Raw genomic sequence first — 25,195 nt, 5'->3', positions numbered from 1 at the left:
CCACAGTACGCAGCCGAGATTGGTATGAGGACAGAGAGCGGAGGAAGGCTGGCACCGAAGCCAGAGGCTAGGGAAGAGGGGCCGTGGCTCACCTGCTCCTTGGTGCGCCCCTCGCGCTCCCGGATGTGGGTGGTCACGATGCGCTCCATCTCCTCGCGCAGCCGGGGGTACTGCTGGAGCTGGGGGCGGGCGGAGGGGAGAGAGCCACGTACACAGGGGGCACGGGCAGGAAACACCCCCAGCCCACCAGAGTCCAGGGGTCCGGGGCGAGGGGCGGGGGGCACACGCAGAATGCCAGAGCGGGGGTGGAGGGAGGGTGGGGAGAGACCTGGGGTCCCAGGAAGCCGATGGCACCAAGCCATGGCCACCCCTTTCCTCCAAGTACGGGCTCCAAATGGCAATTCCAGGGTCTCCCCGGCTCCAGGCCTTCATCCCTGCCCTGGGGAGGCCCTCGGATGGGAGGGCCGGTCCGGGGGCATTGGCTCCAGGCCTTCATCCCTGCCCTGGGGAGGCCCTCGGATGGGAGGGCCGGTCCGGGGGCGGAAATGCCGTGGGAGTCAGCTCGCTCCCTGGCCCCATCTTGGAAACGGACATGGGCCACTGGGCCTTTGCTTGGAGGACCGTGAGCTCCCAGAGCTTTCACCGGAGGGACAGCGAGGAGGGGCACCAGGCAGGGAACCCCGATGCAGGAAGGATCTGGGAGGACAGGGCCCCGGTGCCGCGGGGCCTCCTGAGTCAGGGCAATGCTCCTTGTCAGAGCTGGGAGGCGGGGAACCAGCAGTCACACATGCAGGAGCCACAGGCACGGACATGCGAGCACATGGGGGGCGTGCGGAGGGGTGCAGCAGCATGAGCAGTACCCCGCGGGGGCCTGGCTGGGCCCCTGGCCCTCCTGGAAGAACCCACCCGGTTTTGCCCCCTCTGCATGCTCCGGACCGGCACTGTCCGCCCCAGCATGTCTGTCTGGCTCCCAGCTGGCGGCCAGCCTGTCTCTACCTCTCCTCTGGGGTCAGGAGCTCAGCAGCACCGCTTCCGCCCAGTTTTTATCAGCGGAGGCTGAAGGGCAAGTTGCTCCAAGCCCGCCCCCTCTGCCGGGGAAGTCTGCCCTGGCTCAGCTGGGCTCTGGACCAAGCCCAGGGGGACTCACTCCCCTTCAAGACACTGTTGGATGTCACCTCCGTCAAAAAGCCTGCCCGACCACCCCAAGAGCTGGGTTGGGGGTCTCCCTGTCATCTTTCCTCGTCAAACAGTATTCTACTGGCCCCGAAGGCAGGGGCGGGGCCGGCGCACCACCAGTGCTGGGGAGGGCACATGAAGGAAGGAGGGGATGGATGAAGGATGGATGCCTGCCCTCCTTGCCCAGGTGCAGGGACACGGCTCCTCTGCCCTCTGCCTCCTGAGCCTGCAACGCCTCGAGAGGGAGACTCTGAGCTGCTGACGGTGGGAGCTCCCCCACAGGGACCCCCAGTTCTGCTCAGCGGCCCTCCCCGCTCAGGGCCACATGGGCCAAGTCGGCAAAGCTAGAGCCACTCGTTGCCCCTGGGTCAGGGCGCTCAGGTGGGCCCCCATGTGGGAAGAGAGCTGGAGGCTAGCATGACTAGTTCCCGGTTGGTGACTCTGAGGGCGATGGAGGTCAAGGAGATGGGGTGGGGCAATGGGGAGGCAGGAGGATGGGGAAGGAAGCAGCGCCCTGGATGCCAGCCCAGGGCGGCAGATGTGAGATGTCACATCCTCCCACCCCCACCCCCACCCCACTGTCCAGGGGCTGTGCCAAGGGTGTGACTGATGTGGCCAAGCCCAGGGGACTTGGGGGAGGGGCAGCCGTGAACCAGGGGCTTGAAAACAAACTCCTGGAGAGGCCACTGGCCCCTGCTGCCCCGAGAGGCTCAAGGGGTGGTTCCCACTCCTTCTCGAAGGAAGTCTCCGGGTTGGAGCAGGGATTCGGGCCTGAGTCACCACCACCAGCAGGCCTCCTCTGAGGTGGTCCCCAGCGCTCCCTTCCAGGGTGGGGTGCAGGGGAGTGGGGGAGGGTGGGCCATGAGGGAGGAGGAGGAGGGAGCAACTTGCCAAAGAGCATGACCAGTCCTCCCACTAACCGCCTGCATGTTACACTCGTCAAGTTTTCCACGTGTCACACACGGCGGGGCAGCCTCAGCCCCCTTGAGTTCCCTATTCCTTCTGAGCATCTTTTTCCATCCCGCCTGCCTCTGAGCCTTCCCAGAACTTTTAGCCAGTTTTTACAAACGGAACTGTTCTCTCTCAGACCTTGGCTGAGCAGGGCGGTCAGCTGGAGCCCACCAGTGGGTGGTGAGGGGCCCGGGCCCGGGAGCCACAGGGCTCTGGGTTCAAAGCCAGCCCCTGCCCTGCCGGCTCCTTGGCAAAGTGGCTGGACCTCTGCGAGCCTTTGTTTCTGCTGGTGGAAAGGGTGGGGTGGGGGGGTGGCGCCTTCCCTCTGAGGGCTGCACCCCGCATGCTGACATTCAGCTCTAGATTTCATCCAGGGAGGAGGATGGGTCCCGGCAGGGCCGAGGGTAATGACAGTTGACTATTTTTCAAATCTCTGGCAGGAGTTTGGACGCTGGGACATTTGGAGAGGGGGGTGGGTGGGGAAGACAAAGATGGGCGAATTTTGCCACGTAAAGAAAAAGGAATTACTTTCCACGAAATAAACCAAAAGGGAAAACTTTTTTAAAAAGTAATATAAAAGCTTTCCTTTGTAAATTTTTTGTTGATCATTCTTTCTGCTCACAAAAATCATACAGACTCACTGTAAGAAATTTGAAAGTGATTAAAATGTGTGCAGTAAAAATGGAAAAATTCCTACATTCTTGCCCTCTCTTAAAGTAATAGTTAGCAATTTGGTGGATATTTCTCTGGAGCTTTATCATTCATATGTATTGTTCCCCTAAATACTATACATTCTTTTCTGAAACTGCTCCCCTCTCCCCCACAGAATGTTGTGGAGGGACATTGAAAGGAAATAAGTATGCATTGCCCTTTAAGCGGCTGTAGGCATACCTTGCTTTATTGCGCTTTGCAGATACTGCAATTTTTACAAATTAAAAGTAAAACCCTCCACCAGCAAAACGATTATGACTCGCTGATGGCTAGATGATGGTTAGCATTTTTTTAGCAATAAAGTATTTAATTTTTTTATTATTATTTCAGAGAGGGGGAGAGAGAAACATCAATGATGAGAGAGAATCATTGATCAGCTGCCTCTTGTGCGCCCCCTACTGGGGATAGAGCCTGCAACCCTGGCATGTGCCCTTGACCGAAATCAAACCTGGGACCCCTCAGTCCGCAGGCCGATGCTCTATCCACCGAGCCAAACCAGCTAAGGCAATAACGCATTTTTAAGTTAAGGTATGTACATTGCTTTTTTAGACAAAACGCTATTGCATACTTAACAGACTACAGTATAGTGTAAATAGAACTTTTATACACACTGGGAAACCAAAAAAATTCATGTGCTTCGCTTTACTGCGATATTTCCTTTACTGCAGAGGTCTGAAACCAAACTCCCAACATCTCTAAGGTATGACTGGATAGTCTTTGTCGGTGTGATACTTTATATAATCAGTCTCCTCTTGATGGACTTTTGGGTTGTTTCCAAAATTTTAGCATTTACAATAATTACTTTCTTTTTTGGAATTCAGTTCAGCAAAGAGTGCCATGGTTTTTAAATGTTTATATCCAGTAGTCAGTCTTCTAGGAATCTATCCTGAAGAAATAATTCTAGAGAGAAAAAATAAAATTCTTTATAACAAAGATGTTCATTGCCAGGTTACTTTATAATATTGAAAAGCTGGAGGCAATTTAAATGTTCACCAATAGGAAAATGGGTAAGTAAACGGTGATAAGTCTATTCAATGGAATATTAGGCTATCATTAAAAATGTTTAGGTAGGCCCTGGCCAGGTAGCTCAGTGGGGTAGAGCATCATCCTGATACACCAAGGTTATGGGTTCCATCCCCGGACAGGGCACATACAAGAATCAACCAATGAATGCATGAATAAGTGGAACAACAAATTGATGATTCTCTCTCTCTCTCCCTCTCTCCCTCTTGCTCTCTCTCTAAAAGCAATCAACTTTAAAAAATATTAGGGATTAATAAGTACAAAGTGGTAGTTACAGAATTGTCACGGGGACATAATATACAGCGCAGGGAATATAATCAATAATATTGTGATAACTTTGTATGGAGTCAGATGGGTACTAGATTTATCGGGGTGATCTCTTCATAAATTATATAAATGTCGATTCACTGGGGCGTATACCTGAAACTAAAGTATGGTACGTCAACTGTAATTGAAAAATAAAAATTATTTTAAAAATTTCAGTTATATCTGGACTTCTTGTGTAAAGGGATCTAAGGCAGCTTTTTCAAAGTTTGACAAAAGATCGCGTTGCCTGGGATTCGCGATGCCCTGGGCTCGTGACCTAGATGTCACAATACTGTGGAATGGGAGAGTCCAGTCCAGGTTTTACTGCACCTGCACCGGGCACTGAGAGGATGCTCATTGGCCGAGTCTCTCCCCATTTGACACAAAAGTGGGCTAAAAGGGTTGTGAAAGGGGTGCACAGGACTAACTGTGTGTGAGCCAGGAGCACTGAGATGCTTATTTGAAAAGGGAAGTTAAGGCAGATGTGCCCCCCCCCCCCCAGCATAGGGAGTTTTTCAAATACAGGCCAAGCGGGGCTCTCCCCCAGGGATTCCGGTTCAGCCTGCTTGAAGGGGGGCAGCATTTGCGTTCTGGAAAGGCTCCCCCAGACAGCTGACGCCCAGGCACTCCCCTGGGAAGAACTGCTTCAGGAAATCTGGCTAAAAATCCTCAAAAGGCTCCAAAGCAGACAAATAGGAAAAAGGCATCTAAAAGGTCACAGGTGATTCCTAAGAGGCTGACCCTGCCGCGTGCGCATGGATTCAGGTAAAAGGAGTCACCCAATAGGCTTTGAGGCAAATCGGTTTTGAGGGACTGGGACGGCTCCCCTAGGCCAGGAGGCCCTGATCCCAGATCTCTTCCCTCCGCCTCCCAAGTCTGAATCCCACGCTGCTTTTCCTTACGGAGACGGAGACGCAGTGTCATCATCTGTAAAGTGGGGATAATACTACCACTTCTTAGGGTTGTTGACAGGATTAAGTCAGGTAACAGGCGAGCACTTAGTTTAGTGCATGGCACTTAGCGATTGCTCACTAAATAGCTGCCTGTTCCTTATCATCAACGCTATTGTTATTCCTATTGGTGGGAGAGGCCGCTGCATTGAGGATGCTTGGGTTGGAGCGAGGCCTTCTGGGCGAGATGGAGGCCTGAGGGACTGTGAGTGCAAGTAGACCCAGGGTTATAAACTGGCACGAAACCCCAGGCCAGAATCGCCTGGCAGCATGGGCGTCCACGTGGGTGGCTGAGAGGCTGCCAGGCCTGCTCAGCAGATGGTTCTGCCCACGGGAGGCCGTAGCCGTGAGGGAGGGAGGCCAGGCCCCGCCCCGCCCAGGTGGCCGCCATACCTTTTCACTACACTTTCTGATGGTGGACGTGAGCTCACTGACTACCATGTCCACACACTTGATACTGGGCTCTTTGAGCTTCTGCACCTGCTTTTTCACTGTGGCTTCAAAAGCGAGGTCAGGTGTGAAGAGGCCCGTCCTGCACCCAGGGAGGAGGGGGGGATAAGAGGAGGAGCAGCCACAGGTGGGGGGCGGGGAGGGGGTGAGGAAGGAGGAGAGTGAAAGCCAAGCAGGACCAGGTCAGGGTGGAGGATGGCACAGGTATGGGGAAGAGAGAGAGACACCGACACAGAGAAAGAGAGAGAGAACAGAAGACAATGTGAGCATGGGACCCGGCCCTCCCTACCGCCCCCCGGGTTGGCGCCTCCCAGGTGCTGCCAGCATCCCCCAGGCTCTGTGGGTAACGGAGGGGGGGGGAATGCTTCTGAAGGACCAACCCCCCTGCTCCGTACAAGGCCCCTGGGTCCCTCGCTCCTCAGCTGCACTGAGCCTGCCCCTCTCTCTTTTCCAGTGCATCTTGGTCACAGCCTAGGGTCCTCCTAAGGGGCTGACCAAGGCGAGAACACCGCCCACCCACTCTGTTCAATTCCAGGTTTCCCAGCACCTCCTGCATTCACTCCACCTTGACTCCAGAGCCCAGCACGATCCCCCACTTCCACCAGGGGTGCTGCATCGGCTGCCAGGCTGTGCCCTGTGCCCTGCACAACTCCAGGGGGCTCCATGTGCATGGCCATGGCCAAGGTGCAGACGGTGCCCCCTGGGGTTGCAGTGTAGCTGCCTGACCTCCACTCTCAGCTCCCGGCTCTGCTCCTGCCCTCCCTTTCTCCTCCGGGGCACCCTTTGCCTTTCCTCCAAAGGGCCCTGGAGGCACTCAGCTGAAAAAACAGAGAGAGAAGAGGAAAGAGAGAAAGAGTGGAGGCGGTGAGAGAGAGGGGCCGGGGCAGCAGTGGGAGAGGAGAGGAAGGGAGGCTGGGGGTGGAATCGAATGAGCACTGGACTTGGAGTCCAAAGCCTTGGCTTACAGTAACAGCTCTGCCACCTCCTAGCTAACATGGCCCGGATGTCCTGAGCCTCGGCTTTCCTGTTGTGAAATGGGGGCCGTCCTCCCTGCCCTGCCCTCCTGGGTGGTTCTGCGAGGCTCGGATGGCGTAGCAGATGGAAGGGGGCGCTGTCTCTGGAAGGAGATGTGATGGAAGGGAAGGCGAAGGTCCTGGGTGGGGGTCCTGCGTGAGGGTGGGGTGGGGATGGGGAGGATGAAGGACAGCGGGGAGTCAGGGGACCTGCTAGACCCGGGTCCTCTGCACCTCTCTGGCCGACCAGGCCCCTAGAGCAGCACCCAAGAAGGTCCTGTCCCTCAACTGTCTCCAGGGCCAAGGCTTCCCCAAGACCCCTCCCTGGAGCCCCCAGAGATGGCCCACCTCTGAGGGCAGAGAGGGGGCGCAGGGTCCCCTCAAGCCCTATTCTCCCTGAGCTGGGGAGCTCCTGGTGGGCTCTCAGGGTGAATAGCCACGGTCATTGCCATCTCACCAGCGTCTCATCCCTTGGTGTCCTGGGCCCGGGGGGCCAGGAGGGTGGGTGAGGCCCCCTCAGAGAGCCCCCTGTCCTGGTCTGTGGTGGCCGGCCTTTCTCACCCCGCCGAGGTCTGGACATGCTACCAAGGAGGCAGTGGGGGCGTGGGGAGGGGCGCCTGTCAGCAGTGCGGGACGGGGCAGAGGCGGGGGCTGGCGGGCCGCGGGGTTACCTTCTTGGTGCACTGTCTAACGGTGTTGATTAGCTCCGAGATAACCATGTCCACACACTTGAGACACGGTTCTCGGATCTTCTTCACCTGCTTTTTCACAATGGTCTCAAAGGCCATGTCTGGGGTGAAGAGCCCCGTTCTGAACGCCCGGAGCGGGAGAAGGGCAGTGTCACAGGCCAGCTCCTGCCAGGAGGGCCCCACACCCCTCCCTGAGCTCTGCCCTTGGGTCCCCCTACCCCTCTCTGGGCCTCAGTGTCCCCATCTGTAAAACGGGCAGGTGGGATTCTAAGGAAGAAGGACTTTCAGCCGGTGCCCTTTGGGACAAGACAAGGTCTGCTTATATCTGCCTTCGTGTCTTGCTTCCTCTTACGATTCTGTTCACACACAAGGTTCTGTGGCCGGGAGTGGTTGGAAAACTGCTGAACTGGTTCTCTTTAAGAGCCTTTCCAGGAATAGAGCGTTTTATTTTAGGACTAGGAGAGATTTCTTCTTTCTGTGCCCCGGCCAATGCAGTTATCAGTCTATAAATTCCCTGCCAAACCTGGAATTGAACTTGCTTGAAAGCAGGAGTAACTTGGTCTCTCACTGCCTGGCATATAGCAGGTGCTTCAAATGTCCTTGTTGTGTAGATCTGGGTCCCCGAAGGGGGTCTAAGCCTTTAAGGAACAGTCTATTTCCCAGACCCCCTTCCTGTCCACAGGCCTGGGGTAGCTAGAAGGCTAGAAGGTGAGAAGTGGGGTAGAATGGGGCCCACGTAGGGATCCTGGGACTATGGAGGGTCTGGAGGGTTGAGAGGCCCCATTCCATCCTAAAGGACACAGGCCAATACCGGGATGCTCCGCCCCAGGGCCTACCCATTGCTGGGCAGCTTTGTGCAGCCGCCTGGAGGGAACTGGGGAGCTGTCTCACCCTAGATGGACAGGGAGCCCAGGCTCAGAGGGTGCTACCTGGCCACCTGTGGCCTGGGCTCTGCCCAGCTCATCCAGCCTCCAGGCCCTGCTCCCAGGGACAGCAGAGGAGGGTAGCAGGCTGCAGGGAGCAGGTGGCCCAGGCCTCCCATCCACCTCCCCCACCTGCCCCCGAGCCTGTCAGAACTGAGAGCCAGAAAGTCGGGGTTGAGGGGATAGGGGACCAGGGCTCTTGGTCTTTCCTGAGGGAGGCTCACTTCATCACTCCCTGTGCCTCTGCACTAGACCCCCTGCCTTCTGGGGTTCGGCCCCCCTCCCTGGTCCCAATACGTGCCTAATGCCATGGATGTTCTTGATGGCATAGCTGATCTCCCTTCGGAGTTCCTTCTCGTCAAACTCCATCTGTGTAGGAGATTGAGAGATGGCCCGTCAGGGCCTGTCCCAATACCTGGGAGGTCAAGATGGGGCCCGCCCCACTCCCAGGGCTGGGCAGCTGGACCCAGGTATCCATGGGAGGGGCCTGAGCCCCCCACCCAGCCCCCGGGAGCCTGTCCTACCTTGACCAGCTCAAAGGGGAAGCGCTCGTGGAAGATGCGGTTGATGCGAGCTCCCCCCGACAGCTCATAGGTGTCGATCTGGTCCCCTGAGCCCTCAATACGCTTCTCAAAGTCCACGGCGAACTGCTGGACCATCCTGGGGGGAGAGTGGTGTGGCCTGAGGGGGCGCAGCAGCCCAGCGGAGGGGGCCCCGGGAGAGGAGAGGCTGGGGGGAGGCGCACTCAGGGACGGGGCGTGGAGAGCTGGGGAGACCCTCACTGTAGCAGGGCCTTGGTCTTGCGCGCCGGGTCGTCAGGACGGAAGTTCTTGTACTCGTCCACCTCCTTCTCAATGGACAGCAGCTGGCTCTGCAGCTTGTTCCGCAGCCCGGGCAGTGTGTCTCGGATGTGGTTCGTCAGTTGCTGGGGGTGGGGGTGAGACAAGGGTTAAGGCCAAGGTCACAAGTCACAAACCCCAAATGCCCACAGGGCCAGGCAGGGACCAGGATGCCAGGGGGGCTGTGGCTGTGGGGAGGTGGAGGGCTAAAGAGGGGCCTTGGCCCTGCCCACCAGAACCAAGGCTGTCTGAGGGCAGGCCTGGCACTCAGCAGTCCTCACGGAGGTGTGTTAATTGAATTACTGAGTGAGGAACTCAATTGTCAAAGAAGCAGAAATCTAGATTTTTATTTGAGATTACCTGCTTTTTGACTGATTTAATATTTTTATTTTAAAAATATCTTTATTGAATCATCCACTGAGGATCGAGCCCGAAACCCAGGCATGTGTCCTGACTGGGAATCGAACCTCGACCTCCTGGTTCATAGGTCGATGCTCAACCGCTGAGCCACGATAACCAGGCTTGACTAATTTAGTATTTTTAGATACCACGAGGGCCACACAAAATGTATTAGGGGCGCCCTGGCTGGGTGGCTCAGTTGATTGGAGCATTGCCTCATATACACAAGTGTGGAGAGCGGCTATAGCGTTTGGACAGGTTCAAGCCTGGGACTAATGAGAGGGCACGATCCTCTCGTGGCAAAGCCATGTGCAAGTCCCAGCACAATCATAGCCAAAGGCTATAGTTGTAAGCTTGACCTTATGGTCTGAACCTGAACCTGTGGTCCCACGTGGCAGAGTGTTATAGGCTGTGGGAGGTGCAGCAAGTAAACAAAGCTTGATCGGGTGCATGTAATTGAGTAGATTCGAAACCCACAAGAACATTGTAAACATCTTGACCACCCCTTACTTTGCCTCGTGGAATCTGGCTATAAAATAAAGACTCGGCTTGCAGGCCATGGTGCTGCCTCTCCATCAGAGAGGGCAACGTCCCACCTAGCCCCAGCTTTATTCTCTTGTCTGTCTTCTCCACCCTTCACCGCCCCCTCTCAGGTCCACCCATGGCCATACTGGCTCTGCACATGGAAGGGTCTCGGGTTCAATCCCTAGTCGGGGTGGGAACAGGAGGCAACCAATCGGTGTTTTTCTCTCACATCCAGGTTTTTTCTCTCTCTTTCTCCTTCTCCCTCTTTCTCTAAAATCAATGAAAACAACTGGTCAGTGTGGTTCAGTGGTTGAGTATCAATCCAGGAACCAAGAGGTCACTGGTTTGATTCCCGGTCAGGGCACATGCCAAGGTTGTGGGCTCCATCCCAAGTAGGGGGTGTGCAGGAGGCAGCTGATCAGTGATATTTCTCTCTCATGGATGTTTCTATTATCCATCTCCCTTCTTCTCTCTCTAAAAATCAATAAAAACATATTTTTAAAAATCAATGAAAACATATCCTCAGGTGAGGATTAAAATGCAGCAGGGGCAGGGATGACAGGCAGGCTGCCCCTTCTCAAGCCCTGGGGCTCACTCCGGCTAGGTCCTCACACACAGTACCTCCCTGAACCTGCACAGTGACCCGATGAGACAGGGTCTTATCACCATGACCACCATGTACAGGTGCAGAGACAGAGGCTCAGAGAGCTGGACAGAGTCTCGGTGGGTGAGTGACAAGCTGGGGTTGGAACCCAGGTCAGTGGCCTCCAGACTCCCAAATCCTGCCCCATGCCACACTGCATTCCCCACTGCCTTCCTCCTGTCAACACACACACACTTCAGCTCTTGAAGCCCCAGTCCAGATGGCGAAACATCCTAGGGAAGCCCCTGGGATGGCCATCCCCATTTCCAGACCAGCCTCCCCCCGTTTCAGAAAGAACCAAGGTCTTCAGCTCGAGTACATGCCAATCCTGGCATCCCAACCCAAGCCATGGCCAGTGCCACCCTCCACACAAGATCTTGGTCTTCTCTCCATCCTGGGGGGTTCCAGGGCTCCCCTCCCAGGCCCCAGACAGGGAAAGGTCAGCAAAGCTCCGTTGCCATCTCACTGTGGGCCTGTGGGCAAGCTCCTTTACTTTCTGGGTCTCAGTTTATTTATCTGCATAATGGGCGTGCTAACCTCCGCTGGTCACCCTCACAGAGCACACTTAAGTGATTCTGTTCTCATGCTGCTTTCCCTGGGTCTCATTCTGGCCTGAGCCCCTACCTGGTTGAGGACCTTCTGCAGGTAGGGCGTGCCCATGCGGTCAGCCAAGTGGCGGTAGGATGGGTGGGAGAGGAAGAACTTGCGTTCGGCGGCCAAGGCAGCCGTGATGTCCTTCTTGCCATCAATGTCCTTCTGGCTCCGGTTCACCACCCCAATGTAGCCTGTGGATGGGGTCAAGGCCAGGGTCAACCAGCCTTGTAGGGCGTGGGGGTGAAGGGGGAGGGCAGTGAGATGAGCAGGGGCGTGGGCGGACTACCTCTGCGCAGGGGGAGCAGCTTGTTCTCCAGCACATCGCGGGCGTCTGTGCCCTCATCCATCAGGTCCAGCTTGGTGATGACCCCGATGGTGCGCTGACCTGGAGGGCAGCGATGAGAGGGTTGTCTACACCTGCACTTGCCCTCACGGAGGAGGCCCTCTGCACTCCCACTCGTACCCGGCTGCCCCCATCTTCCCCACTCCCCCCAGCACCCACGGCCTGCGCCATTTATTCTCCACAGAGTGGCCGAAATCATTTTTAAAGGGGTAAATCAGACCCCCGAAGCCTTGCGCCTTCGCTGGCTGTGGGCGGAAACTTACCCTGGGGGTCCACCTCCTTGGCGATCTTGAGGGCATCGGAGTTGGCCAGGTCAGAGTTGGCCGGGGACACGGCCAGGATGAGGCAGTTCTCCTTGGTGACGAACTGCATAAGCATGTCCCGGATCTGGAACTCGATGTCTGCAGGTTGGTCCCCCACAGGGACCTTGGTCATGCCGGGCAGGTCCACCAGGGTCAGGTTCAGCACTGGACAGGGCGGGTAGAGGGCGGGCTCAAGGCGAGTGGCGTGGCCGCTGGTGGGCCGGTTCAGGAACAGGGCCAGGCTGGAGAGGACCCCAAGGGGGCGTGGCCGCAGGTGGGCGGGGTTAGGGAAAGGTACTGGGCCGAAGCGGTGGCCCGGGAAGGCGTGGCCAGGGGTGGGCGTGGCCAGGGTGGGTGGGGTTTGGGGTAGGATGCTCAGAGGACAGCTGTGGGAGCGGAGTCTGCTGGAGGGGCGTGGCCAGCAAAGGGGTGGGGCCAAGAAATTGGTCCTCAGGGGCGAGGCTAAGCAAGGGAACCCCAGAGGCCCCACCCTGGCAGGTCTTCTCACCGTGCGGCGAGTAGACTCGGAGGTTGATGGGCACCGGCGAGATGCCTTTGTTGGTGCCGGTGACCCGGTCGGTCTCAGCCTCGATCTCCAGGCGCACCTCCTCGAAGTCGGTGAATTTCTTCCCCTTGCAGTGCAGGAACTCGGCATATTCTGCTCCAAAGGCAGGGGGTGGAGGTGTTGGAGAGGGAGAGGGATTGAGCGTCATAGCCTGGAGCCCACCTGGGTCCCACCTCCCACCAGGAATAGAACCCCATCCCAAACACGGCCTGCTCCTCCCTCCCCATAACAACGCCTCCTGCCCATGATGCATTGTTATCCCCACTGTCCAGATGGGGAACTGAGGCTCAAAAAGGGGGAGCCCCACCCACAGTCACCCGGCAAGCTAGTTCAGTGGTTATGCTGGGCCTCTCCTTGGGGCTGGGGTGGGGGGCTGGAGAGGCCAGCCTGGCTGAGGAGGGCACCTACCTGTGGTGGCATTGACCAGCTGCAGGACCAGGGGGCGTCTGGTGACAATGCCAGATCCTCGGGGCAGGAAGTCTCTGCAGTGAATTAGAGGTGAGAGGCGGGTCACTTGTCCTGTCACTCAGAGCTCCACACATCCCCTAGCCCTCCCTACCGCACCTTAGCCCGAGGGCCTCAGGTCGCTCAGGGCAGCCTGCAGCTGAGAAAGGTGGGAAAGAGCTCCCCCGCTCCCTGGGTCACAGAATTCATGCATCTGAGCTGCCAGGAGACAAGACCAACAAGTCCCCAGGCCTGTCTAAGTCTGCCCCCACCCAGCTGCTGCCATTCAAGCCAGAAGAAACGGAGGCGCAGGGTGCCCCACGTGCATGTGTCCAGTGGCCACAGAGTGGATCCCAAGGAAACGGAGCCACACCTTCGCCCTTCCCTTCCGCCGTGGGGATGGGCAGCATCTCACTTCCCCTTCCCGGGCCCCGTCTGCCTGGGGTGAGGATGAGAGGGATGGAGGAAGTAGAAGGCAAGGAGAAGAACTCCTGCTTCTTCAGTGCCTACGGCATGCCAGGCTTTTTGTGGGCAATCTCCCATGGACCCCACACAATAGCCCCGTGGGTTAGGTGTTATCATTATTCCCATTTACAGATGGGGAAACTGAGGCTCAGAGCTGTTCAGGTTGCACAGCCAGTGTCTAACAGAGCAGACCCTGGACCCAGAAGTTTGACTCTGCAGTGGAAGCTCCCTGCCCTTCAGTCCCATGCAGACCCAGCTCCCCAGAAGAACTGGACTGAGGGGTCCCCAAATCACCCCCTGCCCCCAGACCTGATGTCTGCACCACAGGGATCTGCCTGTGCTCAGGTCAATCTCAGCAGTCCTTTCGGCTAACGCTCGTGGTGCAGATTCACTCTGTCCGCTCAGCTCTTCTCATCCCTGCCCTCTCCGCCCCCTGGCCCCACCCAGGCTGGCACAAGCATGAGGATGGAGGCCTCTCAGGGATCAGGCTATTGGAACCCATGGTCATGGCACCCCCAGGACCCCGAAAAGGGGGGAACGGGCTGGAGCCTGAGGGACTATGTTCAGCCCCCTCATTCATGGAGAGGCCCAGGAGGGGGAAAAGACACACTCAAGGTCATACAGGGCTGGGACAGAGCCAGAGAAAGAACCCCAGTCTCCTGCCCCCCAGCCCAGAGCCTGACCTAGATTCACCCAGCTTCCTGCACCCCAGGGTTGGGGCAGAGAGTTCTGGGGAAAACAGAGTAGGCCCAGGCTCCTGGGTTCAAGGCCTCTTCTTGGAGCCCTGGGGAGGCCTCCTCCATCCCCTGTCCTCACCCCGCCCCTCCTCCGGGGAGATTAAAAGCTACTGGGGAGGAACCAGCCACTTTAATGAGGAAGAAGGATGAGAAATCCTGCATTTGGTCATCATTTCTAAGTGCCAGGCAAGGACTTTTCACCTTTGCAAACCTGAGCTTCAGAGGGCACGGCTTGCATGCCTCTGTCCACCACTGTACCCCAGTGCCCAGCACAAGGCTTAGCACACAGGAGGCCCTTAATGTTGACTGAAACCACAGGTCCCCCAAAACAGTGCTCTGGTATGGAAATTATCATTTAAAAATATATTTTTTTAATTGATTTCAGAGAGGAAGGGAGAGGGAGAGATAGAAACATCAATGATGAGAGAATCATCTATCGGCTGCCTCCTACACGCCCCCTACTGGGGATCCAGCCTGCATCCCGGGCATGTGCCCTGACCGGTAATCAAACCGTGACTTCCAGGTTCATAGGTCAACGCTCAACCAGTGAGCCACACTGGCTGGGCAGGAAATGACCATTTTGCAGATGAGACAACGGAGGCTCAGACGTGGAGTGACTCGTCCAAGGTTACCCGGGTAGCGGGTGGCAGAGCTAGGATCCAAACCCAAGTGTCCGTTGGACCCCAGAGCCTGGGAACTTCCCTGTCAAACCCTGTGGCTCACTAAACCCGAGGAGCCAGGCTTGGCTTTTTATGTAATCGAGTTCACTTCCGTCTAGGACATATTTGGGAGCAGCTGCTCTGTGCCAGGCCCAGTGCTGGGCCCTGGGGAGGGGAGGGGATGAGTCAGACAGTTCCCACCCCGAGGAGCTCACTCTGTGGTGGGAGAGACAGACGAGTAAACAGATAATGCGATGCAGTGTGATATGTGCTGGAGCGGAGGTGCACCAGGCAGCACCGAGAAGGGGTGATTACCCGGGGGGTGGGGGGGCCGGGGGGCTTCCTGTCTCTATCTTTCCCGCCCCTTACTGACTCCTGTGGGAGGGTGACCCCCTAGTATTTGGGATCTCCCGGGGTTGTGAAGATAGGACATCTATTTTTATAGGGCTCAGGGTGGGGAGGCGGGCCTGGGTCCACCGTCTTCTGCACTAACTCTGCACCCAGCAATACCATGGCAACAGTAGTTGCCATGGAAACTTCAGGAGGGGCTGGAAAGGATGGGACTCCCCACAGAGAACCCCCTACCCAGAGACATGGACTTTCCCTGGAGCTCTTCCCTGGGAGGCCTCACCCTACGCAGATGGGCCCACTCAGCCCTGGCAGGCCCGAGGGGTAGAGGTCCGAGAAGAGCCACAGAGGGGTGCAGGGAGCCCCGGGCTAGGCTGAAGGGGGTGGTCAGGGGTCTGGGCCGGGCTGCCCCAAGTCACTGGCTCCCCAGGGCTACTTAGAGGACAAGCAGCTTATAGGAGAGATTAGAGGGCAGGGCCGCGTGTGGGAGCTGAGCCCCTCAGACCAGCATCTCCAGGGCCAGGTGGGGATGGGGGTGCCTGGGTGGGGAGGGGCCCCAGCTCTGCCGTGGCCCAGGCTCTCCAAGCGAGGCCCTCTCCAGGCCCGCATCAGGATTCCCTGGGCAGCTTGTTAAAATGCACCCTTCTCAGACATGCTGTGTTAGCATCTCATGGGGCGGGGTGCAGGGGAGGGGAGGAGAGAATCTGGATTTTAAACATGATTCCCCCCCCCCCAAATAAACACGGTCTCCATGCGATTTTCACGCTCCCTTCTAAGTTTAAGGGTCACTGGCTTAGTGGTAGGGGCCAGTGCCAGGCAGAGGCTCTGGGTTCAAGTTCCGCTTGGCCATTCCCGAGCCTGGGGACCCTGGCCAGGTTGCTTCACTCTCTGGATCTCACGTCCTCAGCTGTGAGCCAGTATTATCTAAACCGGGTGTCGTGCACCGGCTACCCGCCGTGGCTGCGGGGTAAGATGAGTGGCTAAGATGGGACCCCGGAGGCCTGTTTCTCAGCCCCACCTGGACGGGCAGCGAAGAGCGCCTGCTGGTTCCCATGTCTAGACGGAGTGCCTTGCTCCCTGCCGGATTCCCTCGCTAGGCCCAGGCTCAGCACATAGTAGGTGCTCTGGCAACACTCGAAGGAGGCAGCACAGCTCAGGCCTGGCAGCTCCTCAGCTCCAGCCTTTCCCCCTGGACACGCTGCCCCTGAGCTCTCTGGTTAAGAGTCCTCTATCGCACCCGGCCGGTGTGGCTCAGTGGTTGAGCGTCGACCTATGAACCAGGAGGTCACAGTTCGATTCCCGATCAGGGCACATGCCTGGGTTGCAGTCTCCATTCCCGGGTGGGGGTGGGGGTGGGGGGAGAGGGTGAGCAGAGGCAACCGATCAATGATTCTCTCTCATCATTGATGTTTCTATTTATCTCTCCCTTTCTCTCTAAAATCAATAAAAATATAGGTATTTCGCCTCCTGCCTGGGGACTCAGGCCTGATCCAGCCTCCAGCCAGTGCCGCCCCTGCACCTCCCACCCAGCTCCTGGCTCGCCGGAGGGAGGACAGAGCAGGCGCCCAGAGAAGAGTGTGCTGGGCCCACCAGCCTCGTGGCCTGTGGGCGGGACGGATGGCAGGCCAGCTCTCCCTGCTCCTTCTGGGCAGATGGTGGTTTCCCAGGGAGGCCTCGCCTTGCCATCTGCAGAGGCACCTTCAAACCTGGAGCACCGGGAGGGAGGATGAAATAAACACCTCCCAGCACCTCCCAACGCCACATGCTCCCTCTGAATCGGCACTGCCACCCAAGAGGGGTCCGGAGAAAGTATGCGAAAGGTACCCCTACTCCGGTGCCTGAGATCCGGCCCAGAGCTCAGGGACCCTGGTTCCCAGATCCCGTTGAATGCAGACCATGCCAGAGAGCGCCATGCTTGGCCTGGCATGGACCCAGTGGCGGTCATCCTTAGAGTCTCCTATTTCCCGGGCTCTGATGTCAGACAGGCCTGGCATTGAATGTCAGAGCTGCCACTGAGGAGCTGTGTGGCTTAAATGACCATACCTCTCTGAGCCTCAGTTTCCACATCAGTAAAATGGGCTGCTGTGAGGCTTATGTGAGATAATGCCTGATAAATGGTAGCTGTGAGGACTATACAGTCTGCTAACTTGCTGAGAACACAGGCTGGGCTCCCACAACCAGGTCCCCCAATGGAGCGGCAGGAGGGAGCTGGCGGCAGGTGGGCTAGAAGAGTGGGCCAGGATATTTCCAGCCAAATTTGCCCCAGGAAGTGGGAGACCCGGGGCCCAGCAGGCTCTGAGGTGCCCTCTAAAGCAGGGAGCTGGGGTGGAGGCGAGGGTGTAGGTGGGCCAAGAAATACAGTTGGGAGGAGGTGAGGCCGCCTCTGGGCAACAAGTCCCGCTCTGTTCCTGCTGCCCCGGCCCGGGCGCGCCCACACCACACGGCAGCGGGTTTCAGGGCAGTCCTGGCTCCGGTTCCCTCATGTTCTGCTGTCCTGAGAGCGAGCATGGGGCTGGTCCTGTTTGCCACCATATCCCCAGCACCGGGCACGGAGCCTGGCATCTACCGGGCACGCCCAGCTCCCCTGTTGGCCGAAAGAACGATTTGAAGACGAGCTCCTCGTTTCCCACCATCGCTCTCATTGTACGGTGTGGAAACTGAGGCACAGAAAGGGAAGAGCGGAAATGCTAATGTCTATTGCCTGTAACATTATTATATGTAAGAGAATTTTCTCGAATACTTGGTGTTTATTGCATGGAACATTATTAGATTTAAAATCTAATTTAATTTCTTGAAATTAAAAAAAAAAAGGGAAGATGTTGCCCAAGATCATAGTGTGAGTGGTGACGGGGAAGGACAGGGACCCAGGACTCTGACTCCAAGTTCGGGCGGTCTCCACAACAACCCTTTTCTCTGCTAAAGAAAGTCTGTGATCTTTCCTTCCACTGTATCCTTCCTTCCTTCCTTCTTTCTTTTTTCCCTTCCTTCCTTCCTTCCTTCCTTCCTTCCTTCCTTCCAGGTATTGATGATTTTATATTTTCAAAATGGAAGTAGATTTCTCTTGTGCCCCCTACTTTTAAAAATCTTATGTTCTGCCTTTAAAAAATATTCAGCCTGGCTAGCGTGGCTCAGCGGTTGAGCGTCGACCTATGAACCAGGAGGTCAGGGTTCGCTTCCTGGCCAAGGGCACATGCCCAGGTTGCGGGCCCAGTGTGGGGCGTGCAGGAGGCAGCCGATCCATGATTCTCTCTCATCATTGATGTTTCTATCTCTCTACCCCTCTCCCTTCCTCTCTGAAATCAATAAAGTATATTTTTAAAAAATACTCGGAAGTGGAGATAAATGGTGATGGAAGGAAACTTGACTTTTGGGGTGGTGAACACGCACCACAATATACAGATGGTGTGTTATAGATTTGTACACCTGACACCTATATGATCTCATTAGCCAATGTCACCCCAATAAAGTCAATAAAATATTCAGAAAATATATAAAAGTGTTTTAAAATGACAACGCAACCACCCCCCTCACACGTGGGGCCACCACTGTAAACACGTTATCACTGAGAATGATCACCGTGGCAAACGCCGATGGGCGCTGACTGCCGGCCAGGGATGCTGCCGGGGGCTTTCAAATCCGCGGCCTCGCGAGGTTTCTTCCTGGGGCGACGGAAGGGTTCTAAACTTAGATTGTGATGACGGTTGCACAGCCATGTGGAGATGCTCAAAACCATCGAGTTGTGCACTAAAACGGGTGGATTTCCTGGCCTGTGAGCGTTACCTCAGTGAAGCTGTTGAAGAAATCTGCACCCTCTTCACTCGTGCTGGCGGGGCTGTGTGAGGCTGGTGTAAGCAGGGCCCCTGCCTTCAGTGGGAAGAAACTGAGGCTCAGAGAGACAAAGGCAGGGCCCCTCGCCTGCCCACACCCACGGGGCTCCGCTCCACACTTAGGTAGCAGCCATCACGGACATTTCCCGTCATTCAACCCAGAGCTACATCTGGGTTTTCTTATCATTGGCTCCACCACTAAAATATTGCCCTGCTCCAAACCTCAGTCTCCCCATCAGCGAAATGGGACACAGGGCACGGAGCAAGGGATCCCCAGGGGTCCCCATGTGCCCCTCCTAGGCCACACGAGAGCCCGGTATTCCCTCTCTCGCAGCCTCAGGCCATGGCCAGCCTCTGCCCATATGCCGTCCTCACCGCCGGGAGGCAGTCCCGGGGCCACGCGGGACCCTCTCTGGGGCCACGGATGGAGCTGGGATATGAGGGCGGGGGTCCACCTGGGGCCCAGGAGCCCCGTGTGGGACAGGATGGAGCGGGGAGACACAGGAGCGGCCCCCATAGCCCGTCCCGGAACTCCGTGGGTCAGAAATTCTACGTTCAGACCGGCCTGCAGGCTGTTAGGAAGGCGTACGGGTGGAGGTTGGAGGGCAGAGAGCTCTGTACTGAACAGTTGGGTTTATAACCGCGACGTTTAGACATGTGGCCCGTGGGCCCCCCTTCGGCTCTTGTTCCACTCCTGACAACACTGTCCACGACGCTTCCTCCACTCCTGCCCTGTCCCTCTGTCCCCATCAGCTCGCCGGCGTCCCCTCCCCTGAGGCTCTGACCCTCTGACCCTGGCCAAGGCCTGGGAATTCTCCTGGCGCCAGGAACAGATGCAGAGGCTGATGGCGGCTGCAGAGTCACCTTTCACATCCAGCTCCACTGGGGCGGGGGGTAGGCGGAGGGTAGGTGGAGGGAGCGGGGGATGTCCTCTGGCCGGGCTGGCACAGGAGCCCAGCGATAGACGTGGCTGAGCACGTGGCAGGTGCAGGCTCCGAGCACGGGGAGGCCTGAGCAGAGCGCGGCTGCCCCGCAGGCAGCAAAGGGCTCTCTGGGGCCTCCTGGTCCCTCTGCTCCCTGGGCCTTTGCTCAGGTGTGCTCACCCTTCGCCTAAACCAAGGCCTCATTTTTGCTGAGGTCCAGACCTCCACGTCAGATGCCTTCTCTGGCCCCCTGACGACTCCCCTCCCTCCATACCCGGCTCCTTCAAACACACAACAGGGCCCTTGGTGTGCTTTAGGGTTTGTCTGTCCGGCTTGGCTGGGAGCCCCCGAGGGCAGGGATGGGTTGGGCTTGGTCAGAGCTGTGTCCTGAGGGCCTGGCATGCTGCCAGTGCCAAGGAGACGTCAGTCCCCTCTGCCCCCTACGGTCAGTGACTATCTACCTATAATGTTTCAGTTATCCCCCCATTTCTCCTTGGCCTCAGTCTCCAAATCTGGGAAATGGGACCACCAAGGTGTATTTCAAAGTAGAGAGCATGGGCTGTCCCCAGTGGGAAGGGCTGGGGCTAACCAAGACAGATGCTCTCAGAAGCCAGAGTCAGTGCCAGGCTGTGAGGGGATGAAAATGTGGAGGAAGGGGCAAGGGCCTTGGCAGGAGGCAGGGACCGGAGCAGGGCTGGCAGAGTCACCAGGAAGCCCAAAGCCTTGCCTCCCAGGCTGCCGCTTGGGCTCTGGGCAGAGGCTCCCTCCCCAGGCCCCTGCCACACACCCTGGATGGAGATCCCCACCCCCACCCCCACCCCCACTCTGGCCCCCTCTCAGCCTGCACCTGTGCCCAGGCAGGAACAGAACTGGCACATCCTCTCAGCCAGGTCTTCCCTGGAGCACTTCCTGGGCATTATCCCAACACTCCCCACAATCCCGTGAGGGAGGTGCTAGATTACCCCCATTTTACAGATGAGAAAATAGCGGCTGAGTGCGCTCAGCTTACAAGCGGAGGGCTGAGCTGCAAACCGCGGTCTGATTCCAGAGCCTGAGCTCCCGGCCCCTCTGCCTCGTTCCCACGGCCGTGGTCTCCCCAGGGGCCAAGCGGGCAGGGAGGGTGGGTGGGTCCTACCCATTTGTCCACCTGCCTGGGCACCAGAGTGAGAGAGACCTGGGCGCTGTCGCCTGGAAGTCTGTCCCAGGACACCCCACTCTTGGCGCTGCACGGGCATCTGTTCATGAAATCCTGGGGTGTCTGGGGGCCCACGCACACTCCTCCGTCTGAATATCCTCAAGATGAGCTCATCTACTCGACAAGAATGACTTCCAAATTTATATTCCCAGCCCGCTCCCCCCTGAGCGCCGACTTGCATTCCCACACGGCCTACCCCACTCCTCAGACTCAACATGTTCAAAACCAGACTCCTGATCTCCCCCCGCTCCCACACCCGCTCCTCCCGTGCTCCGCTCACGGCACCAACACCCACCGGGGCAACGACGCCAACATCGTCTTGATCCCCTTTCCTCACCCTCCACATCCCATCCCTAATCAAGATATGTCCTGAACCCCACTTCCCCCTCTCCACTGCCAAAGCCTGGTCCAGCCCCGTCACCTCTTGCCCACTGCAGCAGCCTCCTCATCTGTCTCCTGCCCCTCTGCTGCCCCCCTCCCCAAGTCACACACTTGCTGGAATCAGCTCAAGTTACTCCACTACTCAAAAGCTTCTGGTAATCAGGAAAACAAATCCAATTTCTCACCACAGCTAAGGGCCTCGTAGATCTAGCCCCGCCTCCTCCCTGAGGCCGTGTCCCCTGCTCACCAAACACCAGCCTGGCTCCTTTCGGTTCTTCAGATACACCAGCTTTATTACTGCCCCAGGGCCTTTGCATGTGCTGGTCCCTCAGAGTAGAATGCTTCTCCCAGGTTAGCCACATGCTTCTGGTCCCTTAGGGCACAGTTCAGATGCCATCCCCTCCTGGAGACCTTGTCTGACTCCCCGGGACAGCAGCCCTTCTCCCCTCCCCAGCGTTGACCACACCCTCCCGTCTTCGTGGACATGCTTCTGTGCTCACGGTTCAGTTTCCTGGCTGGAATGCAGAGCTTTTGTCTTTTCTACCATAGGGTCCCAGTAGGGAGCCACGCGGACACGCCGTGAATGTCGGCTACATGACTGAACAAATCAGCCTCAGTTTTCCCTTCGGGAAAAAGGGGTGAAGAAATAGCACAGAAACACCCAGACAAGTCCCAGCAGGGTCCTGGGCTGCTGCGGGGCCACCCCCATTACAGAGCCGACAGCAGGGTCCTCCTCGTGCCAGGAGCCCTGCTTCCTCTGATGCGTTTTCCACTTCCTCTCCGTGGGGGGTTGGCTCCTGGGGAGCCCAGGAGGCAGAGCAGCTGTTAGTTACCATGCTGACGGGTCTGGGGACCCAGCTCTGGCTGGAAAGGCAGGGAGCCCATGAGGGAGCAGGCCGGGCTGACTGGGGGCTCCACTGAACCTCGGCTTTCCATCTGCTCTACCTGGGCCTGCATCTGAACTCCTGTGCATCCTCCTGCAGGACCAGCTTCAAAGGGCATTGGGGTGCGGAGGGCAGCGAGGGGGCCCCCACGGCACCAGTAAACAGCTGTGGCCAGGCTGGCCTGCTGTGCTGCCAAATGCCGGCACCTCTCTCTGCTGGACAGTGAACTCCGAGAGGGTGGTGGTCAGGTCTGCCCTGGCACCCAGGCACCCACACCTCACTGATTACCAACACCCCGCTGATGTGTTACAACGGGCCTTTACACACTGCTCACTGCAGCCCCACAGCCGCCATCTCAGGAAGGTGTCAGTGTTCCCATTCTACAGATGGGGAAAATGGAGGCCCACACTTGCATATCCCGTGCCCAGTGCAGGGCTTGGCTCTCTGAGGCTGTGCAGGGCCAACACTAGAAACTGGGCTCTGTAGTCGAATAGGCACTGTCCTTCCCGCTGTGTGACCTTGGGCAAGGCACCTAGCCTCAGGGTCTCAGTTTCTTCATCTGCAGAATGGGCACCATGGCACCTGCCTCATGGGGCTGTTGTGCGCCATCCTGTGCAGCATGGTGTGGGCACATGGAAAGGGCGAGTAGATGGGAGCTGAGCCCTTCCCCTCCACAGCCCCTGCCCAGAGCCCACGGCCTGGCCCAGAGCAGGCGCTCAGCAGACATTCAATGGATGGAAGGCAGGGATGTGGTTTGAACACTGAGCGCCCTTTAATGCACGAAGGCCTCAGGGCTTTCTTGTCTCAGGGTTCCCCTGGCCCCTCACTCTGACTGCTTGGCCGTGGGCAGCGACCCATCTGTGTGTCCCTTGCCTGTGTCTCTACAGCTCTTAGGGTCACGTGAACAGGAGGAGGGTTCTTTGGAAGCTGATCCCCAAGAGACAGACGGCCTCCCCCTCTGCTGACCAGATGGGCCCAGCCACCCCCACGGTGGCTTCCCAGCATCCCACAGACACACTGCTCCAGTCAGGACCCTCCTCTCTGTCCCTTACAGCTGGCACTGTGCTTCCCAGGTCACTGGAGAGGAAGCAACCACCCTCCAGTCCAACTGGCTATGTGAGAGATGGGAAGCTGAGGCAGGCTCAGAGAGGGCAAGTGACTGGCCTGAGGTTTCACAGCAGAACCTGGCTTGGACCCAGGATGTCTCTCCCCAGATGGAGGGAGGGGCCTCTGCCTCCCTCTCCCACAGGCCCATCTCTTCCTTGGCCATGAAGGTCATTGGAAGGAAGCTTGGGTTTCTGAAGGGGAGGGAGGGAGGTCAAGATCAATTCTCCTGCCTTCTCCCTCAGGGAGCCCAGCCCCGCATCCAGCTCTCCGGCTCTGGGGAGAGCGTCACCCTCTCTCTTTCCTTCTCAGCACCCAAAAGCCATCTCTGCCTCCCCTTTCTTGGGGGAGTCTAGGGGTCATGACCCTGGGCCCCTCCAAACCCAGGACCTTCTGTCTTTGCGGAGGCCCCCGACTCCCTGCCACCTGGCCCGCCCGGAGCCTCCTGGGATCAGAGGCAGGAGGGGGATTAGGTTCTGCAAATGGCTCCCCCCTCCCCGGCATGCTGCTTCCCTGTCTTAGTCATCTCTGTCCTCCGCCTTCTCCCCCCATGACCATCCCTCTGCCAGGCCCAGGGGAGAGCGACATTGACAGGCGCCCTCCACCCAGGGGCGGCGGGGAGCCAGGGCCCTGCTGGTCAGAAGAGAATCAGAAGCGGTTCCCCCCACCCCCTTCCCTTCCTCATCCTGCAGCCCGCGCTCCCCCCGCCGCCACCAACGCTGCGCACGGATGGAGGCCGGAGCCGCAGAGGTGTGTGTGTGTGTGTGTGTGTGTGTGTGTGTGTGTGTGTGGGAGGGGGGGAGGCTGTGCCTGGTCCGCGATGCCCACGGGGCTATGTCCTCTCCGGGGGGCTGTGACGGGTGACCCCTGCCCCGGTCCAGGAGTTCCCATGGTGGGAGGGAGCTGTCCTCCATGGAGCCTAGAGGTGGGGGGCACTGCCCAGGGGTGCTGCCCCTCCAAGGGACTCTCGGAGTCGAAGGGAGGCGCTGAGTAATGCAGGCCCCTCAGTGCCCACGGGGGTGGGGGGTGGGGGGGGGGAGCCCTGTGCAAGGGTCTCCTGGCAGAGCGCTGTCCTCCCTAAAGGATGGGCGGAGGAGGGGGCGTGATGCCGTGGCGATGGCCTGACGCCGTGTGCGGACAAGCTGGGGGCCCTGCCTCCCCGGAGGGACTCCCGTGGAGGGTGAGGGCCGCCTCCCTCTGGCTGGAGGTGCGGGGCGCGCGGTCCGCGGGTGCAGCGCCAGGGGCTTGGAGGTCGTGGCGCCGTCAGGGACGGGGGCGGAGGTCCAGGGGACTCAGGCGTCTGGGTGCGCGCTCCGAGGCGCGCCGCTCCTACCTGCCCACGAAATTCTCCAGCACCGAGCTCTTGCCCGCGCTCTGGCCGCCCACCACGGCGATCTGCGGCAGGTCGAGGTCAGCGTTCTGGCCGATGGCGGAGAAGGCGTCCTGCAGCCGGTTGACCAGCGGGATGAGATCTTCCATGCCACGGTTACCCATGGCTGCGGCGGGCCCCGCGGGCTGCGATCCGGCCGCGGCTCTCGCTCCCGGCTCTGGCTCCGCCGCCGCAGCCGCGCGCTCCGACTGCCTGCGCCGCTGCCCGCCTCCCCTCCGGGATCGCAGCGGAGCGCTGCAGCGATCTGCCGCCAGAGGGCGCCCGCGGCTGGGCAGGCGGGCTGCCGTGCGCAGGCGCCGTCAGCAGCACTGTGGGGATTGTAGTTTTCTCCTTCTGCGGGTTTCGGGGCGCTTATGTAGCGTCTGGGGGCGCGGATGCTGCAACAAAGATATCATTTCTGGGAATGGGCGAGGGTCTCACGCCTAGTACCTGGCCT

The 25,195-nt window shown here is 58.3% G+C and overlaps 1 protein-coding gene across 3 annotated transcripts in view; it reads right to left on the bottom strand.

Annotated features, from left to right (window-relative positions):
- The window catches only part of DNM1 (dynamin 1), a 41,937-nt gene extending 17,039 nt beyond the window's left edge, over positions 1-24,898 (bottom strand). For all 3 annotated transcript variants that reach the window (XM_054727398.1, XM_054727397.1, XM_054727399.1), the window contains exons 1-11: positions 24,703-24,898; positions 12,811-12,884; positions 12,346-12,495; positions 11,799-12,002; positions 11,479-11,577; positions 11,223-11,383; positions 8,975-9,117; positions 8,717-8,852; positions 8,494-8,561; positions 7,252-7,390; positions 93-179 (exon numbers count right to left, since the gene is read on the bottom strand). In XM_054727398.1, coding sequence (XP_054583373.1) covers positions 93-179; positions 7,252-7,390; positions 8,494-8,561; positions 8,717-8,852; positions 8,975-9,117; positions 11,223-11,383; positions 11,479-11,577; positions 11,799-12,002; positions 12,346-12,495; positions 12,811-12,884; positions 24,703-24,863 — 1,422 coding nt within the window. In that variant the 5' untranslated portion in view covers positions 24,864-24,898. The remainder of the gene's footprint in view (positions 1-92; positions 180-7,251; positions 7,391-8,493; positions 8,562-8,716; positions 8,853-8,974; positions 9,118-11,222; positions 11,384-11,478; positions 11,578-11,798; positions 12,003-12,345; positions 12,496-12,810; positions 12,885-24,702) is intronic.
- Positions 24,899-25,195: the final 297 nt, after the last annotated feature.

This window comes from Eptesicus fuscus, chromosome 15 (genome assembly GCF_027574615.1).
Source record: "Eptesicus fuscus isolate TK198812 chromosome 15, DD_ASM_mEF_20220401, whole genome shotgun sequence".
In the NCBI taxonomy this organism is placed as follows: domain Eukaryota; kingdom Metazoa; phylum Chordata; class Mammalia; order Chiroptera; family Vespertilionidae; genus Eptesicus; species Eptesicus fuscus.
Note: the sequence above shows the minus strand (reverse complement) of the source record. Positions and strands in the feature narration are given on the sequence as shown.